General features: G+C 42.2%; 1 protein-coding gene across 2 annotated transcripts in view; it reads left to right on the top strand.

Annotated features, from left to right (window-relative positions):
• LOC136881069 (zinc transporter 6) overlaps positions 1–12,921 on the top strand; it is a 109,101-nt gene that overhangs the window by 83,477 nt on the left and 12,703 nt on the right. For both annotated transcript variants that reach the window (XM_067153678.2, XM_067153677.2), the window contains one exon: positions 5,922–6,038. In XM_067153678.2, the coding sequence (XP_067009779.2) occupies positions 5,922–6,038 (117 nt within the window). The remainder of the gene's footprint in view (positions 1–5,921; positions 6,039–12,921) is intronic.

The following is a 12,921-nucleotide window of genomic DNA, read 5'->3' as shown; positions in this document are numbered from 1 at the left end:
ACCGTCCTCTTCTTCAAAATATATCATCCACACATCATCACTTACTAAATAGATACCTCATCACCCTCCGCTTCTAGAATTGAGGAGTGGAAATGGAAAACGACGTAAGTGCCGCAAATGTCATTTTGAGGTTTTTGTTATGACATGAGTCTGTGTGTTGTGGTGATCCCTCTGGAAAGGATTCGTGTACCAGAAACATTTATATTCGTTCCAAGCACGGTACATAGATAGCGTTAGCATTTCGAGCAGACACTAGGGCCAGTGACCGTGGCCTGGAGAGTGACGCAAGTGCCTAGGAAGGTCCGGTCGTCAATGTGTGTAGTGCCGCAGCTCGCACCGCATTTCATCGTACTAGCCAGTGCTGTTATAGCGGTTGTGTGACACGTTATTACATTGTGTGTAATGCAGATGGACTTACATGAAACCTCATACGTCTCGGAAGGTTTACAAATCAACAATAAAGAAAGAGTGTAAGGAGAAACGTGCCGCTAGTAAACCTTACACAAAATCTACAGGTCATGAGATTCCTGGCAAGAAAGCGCCATCAGAACAACTTACATGTAAGTGTAAATATGCTTGTAAGACGTTACCACGCGAGTACAGGGAGAGTCTGTTCACCCAGTTCAACACTTTGGGCGAAAATGAGAAAGGTACTTACCTTTTAAATAGACTGGAACTTGTGAACGTAAACAGAAGACGACATGGAACATACAACCATCCGTCAGAAAGTAAGAGACAAGTAACAGTGTGCTACAGTGTCCCTAACGAAAGTGCAAGTGTGCAATAAGACGTTCAACATTTTTGCTGTGACAAATCGGCGGCTTCGGACACTTTAAGAAAGAAATAGAAGTTAGGGTTTATGAAGACGGAAGGGAGAAAAGTGAAGGCTCAAACAGGCATAAGGTTAAGTTCACCACAAATGACAGGGATCTGTCCGCATTTAAGTTACCGCCGGGTGTTTACTGCGTTCAAAAGAAAAGTATCCAGACAATAAGGTGACATAAAAATACTACTGCTTCATCTTCAAGAACAATTTTAAGACACTCTCCATTGCTAAACCCAGAACATACACTTGCCAGCGTTGTGACAAGCTGCAGGCCGCTGTGAAAGCCACGTCTTCAGAGTCGGAACGACATAAGACCAACAGTGAACTACAGCTACATGTAGAGTGTGTGGCAAAAACAAAAACACTTATGAAAAGTGATATCTGTGATTCTCAGTTACCCACCAGTAGTACCTGCACAGTGGGTATGGATATGCAACAGGTTCTGTTTGTTCCGACCCCCATGCATTCCAGTATGTTTTACTCACGACAACTAGCTTGCTGTAATCAATGTATACATGATTCAGGCACCAATGACAGTTCCATGTGCTTGTGGGATGAAGGGAGCGGACGTCAAGGGGGTAATGAAATATCATCTTGTTTATTCAAAGTAATGACGTGCGGATATCAAACGAAATGTTGTTATATGGTGTGAAAACTGCGCATCACAAAACAAAAATCGGATTATGATAATGACACTCCTTTATTTAGTTGCTAAAGACCCTTGTGATACTATTGATTTAAAATTCTTAGTGTCCGGACATAGTTTCATAACATGTGACAGAGACTTCAGTCTCATTGATAAAAGGAAACGAGTAATGAAAGCCATGATCCCAGATGAGCTAGAGGCTGTTATTAAGTCTGCAAGACCGGAAAAAAAAAAAAAAAAATTCAAGATAGTTAAAATGGGTAAAATGATTGGTTTGACTTTGGAGCTCTCGCCAATGAGTACATCAATACTACCAAGCTGTAGCTGAGTAAAGCCTCACACATTAGAGTGAGTAACTAACACCCTAAATGTCAGAATGTCATTTGATAGTGTTTGGGTGTCCTACAAGATGTTTAAGAAAACAAAGAAAATGTGGGGGTTTCCTCCATCATCACAGTTTCCCTGTGTGCAGAACCATCATCATAATCAGTGCAGAAAAGAAGGATCTGCTGGCGCTCTGTGGCTACTTAGATGTAAAATACAAAGGGCACTAGGAAAGTTTTGCAATACACAAAACGGTTGGCTGGACACCCCTGTTATGGTGAGGGGTGAAAACCGGTCTAGAAGACAGCAAGGCGCGACCTTTACACCAGTAATGGGATTGAAGGCAAGTTAAGATATCCGTGTGGTCTAAAGGTGAATATCGCGCAATTATCCGCTACAATTTTGCTCGTGGATTAACTGTTGACCAGTGCCTGGAGGAAATGACTCCTGTGCTGGGGAAAGACTGTCCACATCGGACAACAATTTTCCGCTGGTACAAAGCGTTCCAGAGGGGAAATTTTGGGGTTGAAGACGATCCTCGTTCTGGGCGGCCGTGTGAATCAGTGACTGAGGAAAATGTTGCAGCAAGAGAGGTGGCTGACATATCGCAGGTAGAAGGGATCCTCCACATCCCTGCACCAGCTATTCATTCAGTTCTACATGACCATCTCCATGTTAGAAAGGTTTGTTCTTTGGGTGCCCCATTCACTTTCAGAGGAATAAAGGGCACATCGAGTGAAATGGTGCCGAGAAATCCTAACAGAGTTTGAAAATGGGACTTCGCGAAGCATCAATAGCATCGTTACAGGTGACGAATCTTGGCTTTATTATCACGATGTCCCAACAAAATCCCAGAATAAGGTGTGGCTGTTTGAGTATGAGGGTACTCCTGTGACTGTGCTAAAGTCAAGGTCAGTGATGAAAAGGATTGCAGTATTCTTCACTAAACGGGTCATGCTGACTTGGGTTGTGCTAGAAACACAAAGGACAGTTACTGTGAAGTGATACAGTGAGACTTGTCTGCCTCAGGTCATCCAGGCTCTCAAGCAGCTCCGTCCAAGGTCACGGCTCAACACTTGGCTCTTGCATCACAACAATGCTCCAGCACATCGTGCTAATGTAACAATGGATTTTCTTGCCAGATGAGGGTTGACTATGCTTGATCACCCTCTATACAGTCCTGATCTTGCCCCATGTGACTTCGCACTCTTCCCAGAAGTGAAGATGAAGCTAAAAGGGTGGCGTTTTGCATCTGACGAGGGATCAAGAGTGTGAAAATGTAACCGAAGAAAAGTGGCAGAGATGGTTCAGTGACTGGTTTTGACGTATGGAGAAGTGTATTGAGTGTGATGGAAATTATTTTGAAAAAGTCTAAAGCGTTCACTCACATTGCAAAACTTTCCTAGTGCCCTTTGTATAGTGATTACTATCGTCAGCTGTATTGAGAAGAAACCGTGTGTTCATAACCATGTACAGTGTAACATTCATATGCGGATATTATCCACTTCATAACATGTCCTGCATGTATTGTATGTTTCGTTTCATAATGATGAATACAGTGTTCTTTAACATGTTCTATGCTGTATAGGAAAGATACTTGGTGTGTCGTTCAGTTACAAAACGTTCACAATCGTAAAACTTTACTAGAAATGTGTCATTTGTTTACCCTTTTCACGTTAGATAGTATGTAGGCTTACATCACAATGTATGAGAGATAAAATGTGATGAATACATACATATACCACTCAATAGAATGTTCCTAAATGCACTAAGTATGTTCCCAAACAGAATGATAGGTCAGTGATTATTGTGTTGCACAATGAGCTGGAAAATGTCACATGTGCCAGCAGAGGGAAATGGAGAACGTAAGTGCCATATTCTTGACAGCAATCAGTGGTGACGTCGCATGCCGTTATCCCAAGAAAAATAAGTGAACAATTTTACAATCGATTTATGCCGTCATACCCATTATAGAAGCCCAGCACAAAAATGTCTAAATATGTCATGCCTATTTGAGGGATATTGTTACTTAGACCTTCATTCGTCAGTGATAGAAGGGACAAAATTAGAAACAAACCATTCCTTCTCCACCTAGGGCTAGTGTGCTTGTTATTGTAGGAGAATTCAGTAAGAATCGTGTCTGAAATGGTTAGCCCACATTATGAGAGTAGAAAGAACATCTATAGAAAGAGTAATGCATAACAGATCCAAGGGCAGATCTAAAGATGGCAGGTTGAAAAAAACGTAGCCAGGAGCAGCTCAAAATGGATTCCAATATCATTTCTTACACTGAGGGTGTCATTACTCCACCTAAGGAAAATCATCTGCCCAAACCCATTGATCACCTTGGGATATCGGGTTATTTACCACTGCCCAACACTCAGCATTGAAGCGCTATCTGTACAGTCTATTCATTATCATAGCGGGGTAACCAGCCAGACAGTACAGTGTTGTTGTGTCCTCCAAAATTTCCAAAGATCTTCTGATTTTTAAAAAGATCCTGAAAATATGACATTTTGGATGAAAATCTTTCAAATTATCATTAATCCTCACTTCATTGATTAATCAAGTAGTAATATCATCCAATGTGCTTAAAAGCAATATATGTGTTTAATTTTCTTTCACCGGGCAAGTTGGCCATGCAGTTACGGGTGCACAGCTGTGAGCTTGCATCCGGGAGATAGAGGGTTCGAGCCCCACTGTCGGCAGCCCTGAAGATGGTTTTCCGTGGTTTCCCATTTTCACACCAGGCAAATGCTGGGACTGTACCTTAATTAACACCACGGCTGCTTCCTTCCCACTCCTAAGCCTTTACTATCCCATCGACGCCATAAGACCCACCTGTGTTGGGGCGACGTAAAACAAATTGTAAAGAAAAAAAAAAGAAAAAATCCTGCAGCTATTAATCAGTTTCAAGGGAAGTTGGGATACGATGCAGATAACATATTTCTTTGGAAACGGGTCATTAAATGTGCCAGTGGTATGAGTCTCTCATATGCAGGCTGTTGGAAATGCCAGCTGCCTGAATTAACATATCAGTACAGGACCGATTATGACATTCTAAACAAAGTTCTCAGGGATTAAGTCCTCAATCTTGGAACAGAGTTTCTATGTTGATGAAGAATGGCATGTATCAAGATTGGGAGGACGAGGAAGAAGCACAGATTGAGGAAAAATTATGAAAGTCATGTTTCATTGTTGATTGTACGACTATTTAGCTTTGAAATAACCTGTAAGTTAACCAGTCTATTGAACACAGAAAGAAATTTTGAAATCACTAGTACATACCTAGAAGAAAAACAGTCATCTAAGAACCCATAATTGGCAACACTGTTACAGTTGCCAGTGAGTGAATCCCCATAATAATGATGATGAGAGTTATTAGAACGTTATCAGTTAGAGAGAAAGCTTGTTTTACATTCACCTTTCTTTACTCAGCTTGTTTCTTACCTGATTTTTGTTGTGTTAATTTTTTTCTATCTCAGCATTTAACTTGAAAGTGGCACCAGTAGAACATGCCATTCTCCTTAATTCTGTAAGGATTTTTCTTTTTTCAGAAGTTCATGAAAATGTACTTTTCCTTTCTTTTTTCACTTGCAATTGGATTAATACAGTAAATTCATTCATCGGCATATACACTTCTTAACAAATAATTTTATCTCATTCATTTGTTCCTACCTTTTATTTCCTTTTCAACTAGTTAGGTAGTTGTCCACCTCCATAATGTAACAGTTTTCTTTATATTCTGGACTGCCAGAAATTTTCGATTGCCAGGGGGCTGGTATATGCTATATTTTTTAAAACTAATTACCAGTACTTTATTTTCTGTATAAGTCAACATTTGGGAGCTTTCTAAAAAGATTTTTACTTCTCATGAACATTTATATCGGTTGCATTGTCAGGTAGGAAAGGACACTTAAGGAGGAACTTGAACATATTTTCCCAAGGATACTTACAGAAAAAGAGAGATTGAGCGAGTCTATTTAATTATTTTTTTACTCTACAATGTGTCCATCCCGGTGTTAAGTAAGTTGTTCTTCATCTATATTCCTTTCCAAGTTTGATTGTGTTTTGTATATTCTGTTTTTGACAATTTGTGCACATAATTTCATTTCATTGTCACAGACTACCCCATCTCATATGGTTGGTCAGCTGGATAAATGCCTCAGGGAGACATTAACTATTGATGGAGTGCTAGAATTCAGGAATGAACATTTCTGGACTCTGTCATTTGGGAAGATGGTAAGCTTGTATTTTTCTCCATTACCTTGTATCTTAATTTCCAATCCAGAGCTGAAACTTGTATTCTGTGAAACTTTTGATTCTATGTTCTGTTCCAAGTAAACTACAATATTCCAGTCTTATTTTGCAATATTTTATAGCTCTTTCAAAATAGAATACCGGTTTGTAAGAAAGAAAGAAAGAAAGAAAGAAAGAAATAACTCAAATGTTAACATCTTTTTTTTTTTATGGCTGGTCTACAATACATCATACAGGGTGGGGAAAAACATTGTTTTGTAAATTTAAGGAGTGATAGAGGGTCAGATACAAGAACCATAAGTCTGCAATGATTAGTTTAGATTAGATTTAGATTAGACACCTAAAGATTTAAGATCGGCTGTCAACCTCCCAGGCACTCAAGCGTAAGTGTGCAACACTGTTAGTGTCTTGTTTACATTTTAGCTGCAGACAGTGAAAAGGGACAAACATGCAGTACCTCAGAGCATATGTTTAGAATGTCTCCCGCCCACTTCACAGCACAATTCACATCCACACAGCATTGATTTGCTTATTCTTTGGAAAATTTGTGGTGCTTCTCAGACACGAAGTGCAGCCTCGGTGATGCACGTGACTAGGTCCTCTTTACTCTGAAGTGGAGTTTCGTACACCAGGCCTTTAATGTGATCCATAGAGAAAAGTAAAGAAGAATTACTTCGTGTGAACAAGGAGGGCAAGGCACTGGACCACCCATATTTATCCCCCTGTGGCCAAACTTTACTGTGAGGGTGGTTTTGCGGTGCAGCAGCAAAATGGGCTGGGGCATCATCCTGCTGGAACCACATCGTGTCTCGCCCAGCCAGTGGCAATTCTTCTAAAAGTTCCAGCAATACCTTTTGAAAATAATTTAAGTAATTCCGTCTGTCTAGTCTGGGCAGAAGCATGTAAGGCCCAATCAAATTATCGCTGATTACGCCTGCCCACAAATTTATTGCAAAACATTCCTGTTGCCCACGAAGGAAGGTATCTTTGAATTTCAATGTGCCCAAACAATAAAATTAATTAAAAACTCATCCATACATACCCAAGAAAGATGTGGTTTACTCTGCCATCTAGTAGGCATAGAGTAAAATGAAACTTTGAAATTGACGAGCAAGCAGCCAGGTGGCATCAAATTAAAATGCCTGCACACAGTAGCTGAGGCCATAGAATGATGATGATTGTTTTTATTATCATTATTACTGTTGTATACAAGAACAGGTATACAGGAACACAACTATATTTTATTGCTTCAGATAGTCTTAACAACATATATAGATACATTCAAATAAAACTTTCCTCGAAGCAGTATGAAAATTATAAGCAGTTAACGTTGCTTGTAGACTGAAGCTCAAAAAGAATGTACACTTTATATACATATATACATGAATCTATCTTGATGCGAAAGTTCGTTGAAAGCAAGAGTTCTTGATAGTTGAAAACTATCTGGTGTATACCGTCACAAGTGTAATCAGTAGCGAAAGCTTGCACTAATAGAATATTAGTTGTTTCTGTAACTTGTCAGGAACTGACATTGAAATGCATAATTAGTAGAATACTAATTGATGTGTTTGGGCCTAGGTGGGACTGAGGGAATACTGTCATCGGGCTCGACGTGGCTGCGGGAAACGGGAGCGGAGGCAGTAACCCAAGGTGAAACCTCAAACACTCAGAATCATTCCACTTATTCGAGACACCTTTTTAAGAGGGATAGCCTCCATGTTCGACATTCGGCGTAATCTGGTGCTGGACACTGGCAAGTCCTCGCCTGTGGCTGGAAGGCAGCGCCTTTATATAGCTGGCTGATGTAACAGGCAAGCGCAGTGCAGACGTCTCGTAGAGTCGAGAACAATCCAGGCTGTTGCATGCGCGGAGCAGGAAGGACACATGACACCCTCCCCTCCTAATTACGCCGGTAGCGATGCTGGGCAGGAGAGTCGGCCGTCTCTGTCGTGTTGTCTGGAGCCGGGACTGGGCGAAGTGGAGAAGAATCTTCCTGAAAGGAACCCATATGAATTAAGTGATCTAGAGCTCGTTCAGCAATAGACTTGGCAGGTTTAACAATACAATCAATAGTAGGATATGGACGATATCGGAGGCGTATCTGGTCCTGGTGAAGGCAGATGCATTTCACAGCAGTCTGAATCTCGTAGAGATGATGACCTAAGGTGCGGCAGATGACACCAGGTAGCCAGAGCGGATTGGACTTGAAGGTGCGAATGTAGACCTTGTCGTTGACATTAAACTTCGTTGGAGAGTGCTTCGGCTGGGCAGGAAGAGGCTGCAACAGAGAAAGTAAAGTTCTGTGAGGGCGTCCATGGAGCTTTTGAGCGGGAGAGACATTGTCAGCGCCGGGCAGAGTTCTATAATTTCCTAGGAGCTGTAGCAAGGCTTGCTCTTTATTTAAACCTGAAGATACGGCTTTCTTCATACTTTTCTTAAACGTTTGCACAAAACATTCAGCTTCACCATTAGATTCAGGGTGAAAAGGCGGTGCTAGGATGTGTCGAATACCATTATATGTACAGAAGTTCTGGAAAGCAGTAGCAGTAAATTGCGGTCCATTGTCGGAAATTAGCAGTTGAGGTAAGCCTTCAGTTGTAAATATCTTCTGAAGTGCACGAATGGTAGCTTCTGTAGTAGTAGTAGTAGTAGTAGAATGCATGTCAACTACATAGGGAAAGTTAGATAGAGAATCTATCACGATGAGCCACATGGAGTTGAGAAAAGGTCCAGCGAAGTCGATGTGTACTCGTTCCCATGGAGAAGTAGGAGGAGGCCATGAAGCGAGGTCAGAGGACGGAATGTATAAGATAACTATTTATAATAGTTTATTTAAATCTGCCTTGATCAATACACTCATTAAATGAAAGAAACATTATTTATTAAACCATACATGTTTTGGGAAATCTCAACCATTCCCTTCATCAGTGTATTGATCAAGGCATATTTAAATAAACTATTATAGATAGTTATATTATACATTCAGACCAGTCAATACGGACCAAACACAATATTAACCTATCATGGTTAAGTTTATTAACAGTCAGAGGACGGGATGTTCTGATGAATTTGACATTGTTCACAATGACGAATGAGCTTCTCTATGGCCGTGTCAATACCGGGCCAATAGCAGTGTTGACGTGCAAGTTGCTTAGTGTGGGATATGCCCCAATGACTTTGATGTAACAAGTCTAGAACGCGTTGTCGTAGACTCGGTGGGATAACCACTCGGAAGAGGGAGCCTGTCTCTAAGAGTATAACTCCGGCACGAGTAGTGAGACGATGCTGAAGATGATGACAAGGCGCTAGGCTAGAAGGGAGTTTGTTCTGAAGAGGCCAACCGTTGCGTATGTAAGTACGTACTGTAGCAAGCGTATTGTCCTTATCCGTTGCTTTAGCGATGCAGGTAGCGTCAATGGGAAAGCTGGATACAGTGTCTTCGAGTTCGGTGTCCAATTGGAGACATTCTGATTCCTGGGAATCGAAGGTGGTGTCAAGACCCACTGGTAAGCGAGAGAGGGCATCAGCATTACAATGCTGGGATGTGGCACGATAGGCGATCTGATAGGAATAATCAGAAAGGAATATGGACCATCTTTGAAGTTTACGGAGCGAATGCTCAGGGATCTTATTACCAGGATGGAATAAGTGTACAAGAGGCTTGTGATCAGTAATGATCAGGAAATGGTTGCCATAGAGATATTTGTGGAAACGGCGAATACCAAAGATGATAGCTAAAGCTTCTTTTTCAATCTGAGAGTAACGACGTTGATGCTCGTTGAGTGTCTTTGAAGCGAAAGCTATAGGACGTTCTTGTCCGTGACGATCCTTCTGAGAGAGAACGGCACCGATTCCATAATCTGAGGCGTCCATGGCGAGCGTAAGGAGCTTGCCGGGCTGAAAGTGAGCGAGTTTGACAGCTTGAACAAGGGCTTTGTTGATAGCTTGCCAGGCATGTTGGCATTGCGGAGACCACTGAAATTTAACACCTTTCTCGCGTAAGGCGTTCAACGGAGCTGCAACTGAAGCGAAGCGTGGAATGAACTTGTTATAATAGTTCGCTCTGCCTATGAAAGATTGGAGCTGCTTGATGTTCTGTGGTGCAGGCATGTTGACAATCGCAGAGACATTCCGTTCACTAGGTCGAATGCCGTTCTTATCGAGGATATGACCTAAGTAGTGTACTTGCGGTTGAAAGAAAGTGCATTTATCTAAGTTCGCGTGGAGACCATTTTCTTTCAATTTAGTGAGAAGTAAGCGCAGATTATGGAGATGTTCTTGATGATCTTTGCCAGTCACCAGAATGTCATCAAGGTAATGCGCACAACCAGGAATGGAGGCGGTGAGCTGCGCTAAATAGCGCTGGAAAATAGCAGCTGATGAAGAGACGCCGAAAGGGAGACGCTGGAGCTGGAGCAGTCCAAGAGGAGTATTCAGCGTGAGAAATTACTTGGATTCGTCGTTTAAAAGTAGCTGTAGATAGGCTTCTTTTAGATCCACTTTAGAGAAAAATTGACCACCTGCTAAACGGCGAAATAATTCTTCCGGACGGGGATTTGGAAAGACGTCGGTTTCAATCTGTGAGTTGACCGTAGAGTGAAAATCACCACAAAGGCGTACCTTGCCATTGGGTTTCTTAATGACGACCAAAGGAGTAGCCCATTGACTGGAAGTAACAGGGACCACTATACCGGCTTCTATCCATCTGTTTAACTCGTCATTAACTTGGTCTTGAAGTGCAAGTGGAACAGGACGGGCTTTGAAAAAGCGAGGCTTGGCTCCTGATTTCAGCTGTATGTGAGCAGTGTAGTCCTTGGCGGTGCCTAGTGTAGAGTCGAAGACTTCAGGAAATTGCTCCAGGAGATCCGTAACATCAGAGGTAGGTTGCAAGGTAGAGACTGCATTGACGTTGTCATGAATTTGGAAGCCGAATAAATTGAAGAGATCCATGCCAAGAATATTAGAAGCTGTGTAGTTGTTGACTACTAGTAAGGTAATGACTTTCTGAATACCCTTATAGCTGGCTGGAAGAGTGATCTGGCCCTTAATATCAATCTTCCTCTTGTTAAATGTAACAAGCTGCATGTCAGCCGGAGAGCACGAAGGTGAGCCTAAGTCATGATACTTAGCCAGGTTGATGATAGAGACAGGTGAGCCAGTATCTAACTGAAATTCACTAGAGCAATCAGAGAAAGAGAGTGGAACTAGTATCTTGCTGGAATTCTTGGTAGGCAGAATGAGATTGATCTGATCTATTTCCATGTCCTGTCGGGGCTGAGTATTAGGCTTTCGTGTCGAAGAAGTCTTGGCAGGGCGGAGCAAACTGTTACAGACTGTCTTGATGTGCCCGATTTTATGACAACGATCGCAATTGGCTTTGAAGAAACAGCAGTCACGGCGGTCGTGATGTTTGAAACATCCTCTGCAGGAAGGCAGGAGGTGAGACGTCTTCTGAGCAGCAGGCTTTCTGGGAGAAGAGCGAGAGGGAACCTGGCGAGAACGCTTGGGAGAAAGCGATTTGCTGGGGCGGTTCAAAGGAGCAGACGACTGGCGGGCAGGCTGCGAGACTCGAGCGACCTCATGTTTATTAGCAATTTCCGCGGCAGTCTCAGAAGTGAGTTCATATACAGTAGCTATACGCTGTACTTCTTCTAAAGAAGGGTTACTCTTCTTAACAGCGTCAAAACGAACTTTGTCCTGGGGAGTATGGAGAATGACCATGTCCCGAATGAGAGAATCTGTATAGGGCGTACCACAACCGTCCTTGGAACAGATAAACTGGCAGGGCTTGGCGAGACCACATAGTTCCGCGATCCACTCGGCATGAGTCTGGTGCGGTTGCTTCCTGCTTTGAAAAAACTTGTAGCGAGCGGCTACAATGTGCGGGTCTATAGTATAATGCTCATTGATACGAGCTAATAGCTGGACGAAAGGCACTTCGGAAATTTGTTCCTCAGGGCTTAATTTTTGCAGTAATTCACACGTCGAATTTCCAACTGAACTGAGAAATAGAGCTCGTTGTCGCTTTTCGTCCGTGATTGAATGGCAGATGAAGTGTTGCTGAAGGCGGGCGTAATAGGCTGACCATTCTTCGTGAGCCGGGTCAAAAGCAGAAAATGTTGGAACTGCTGTGGGCTGTGCAGAAGCAGAAAGAGCTTGTCTAGCTGTAAGCAATGCTGTTTGTTGTTGTTGCATGAATTGCTGTTGCTGCTGTTGTAAAGCTTGTAATATAGCAGCGAATTGCTCCGTCGTAGCCATGGTGTGCACTGCGAGAGAGAGAATAACTTATGAAGCAGCGTGTACTGAGACTGGCTGACAACCTGACCTTCACGCGAGCAGCTGGGAGTGAGAGAGAGAGAGCTTGAAGTGCACCGAACAGGTGTTGGAAGAGGGCGAGCCGTGAAAAGGAAACGGACTGTCCGTAGTTCGACGGAGTCGTAGCGAGGTAGAATTGTGCTGTTGGTCCCGATGTGCTGGTTATAGTACTGATGACGTTGTTACTTCGCCGAATTTGTGTGGTAAGTGAGGTACGTAGTACTGTGTGTACCTTGTCGCCAATTTTAGTTGTGTTGTATACAAGAACAGGTATACAGAAACACAACTATATTTTATTGCTTCAGATAGTCTTAACAACATATATATACATACATTCAAATAAAACTTTCCTCGAAGCAGTATGAAAATTATAAACAGTTAACGTTGCTTGTAGACTGAAGTTCAAAAAGAATGTACACTTTATATACATATATACATGAATCTATCTTGATGTGAAAGTTTATTGAAAGCTAGAGTTCTTGATAGTTGAAAACTATCTGGTCTATACCATCACAAGTGTAATCAATAGCGAAAGCTTGCACTAATAGAA

This window comes from Anabrus simplex, chromosome 9 (assembly GCF_040414725.1).
Source record: "Anabrus simplex isolate iqAnaSimp1 chromosome 9, ASM4041472v1, whole genome shotgun sequence".
Taxonomy (NCBI): domain Eukaryota; kingdom Metazoa; phylum Arthropoda; class Insecta; order Orthoptera; family Tettigoniidae; genus Anabrus; species Anabrus simplex.
This window is presented reverse-complemented; position numbering and strand designations above follow the sequence as displayed.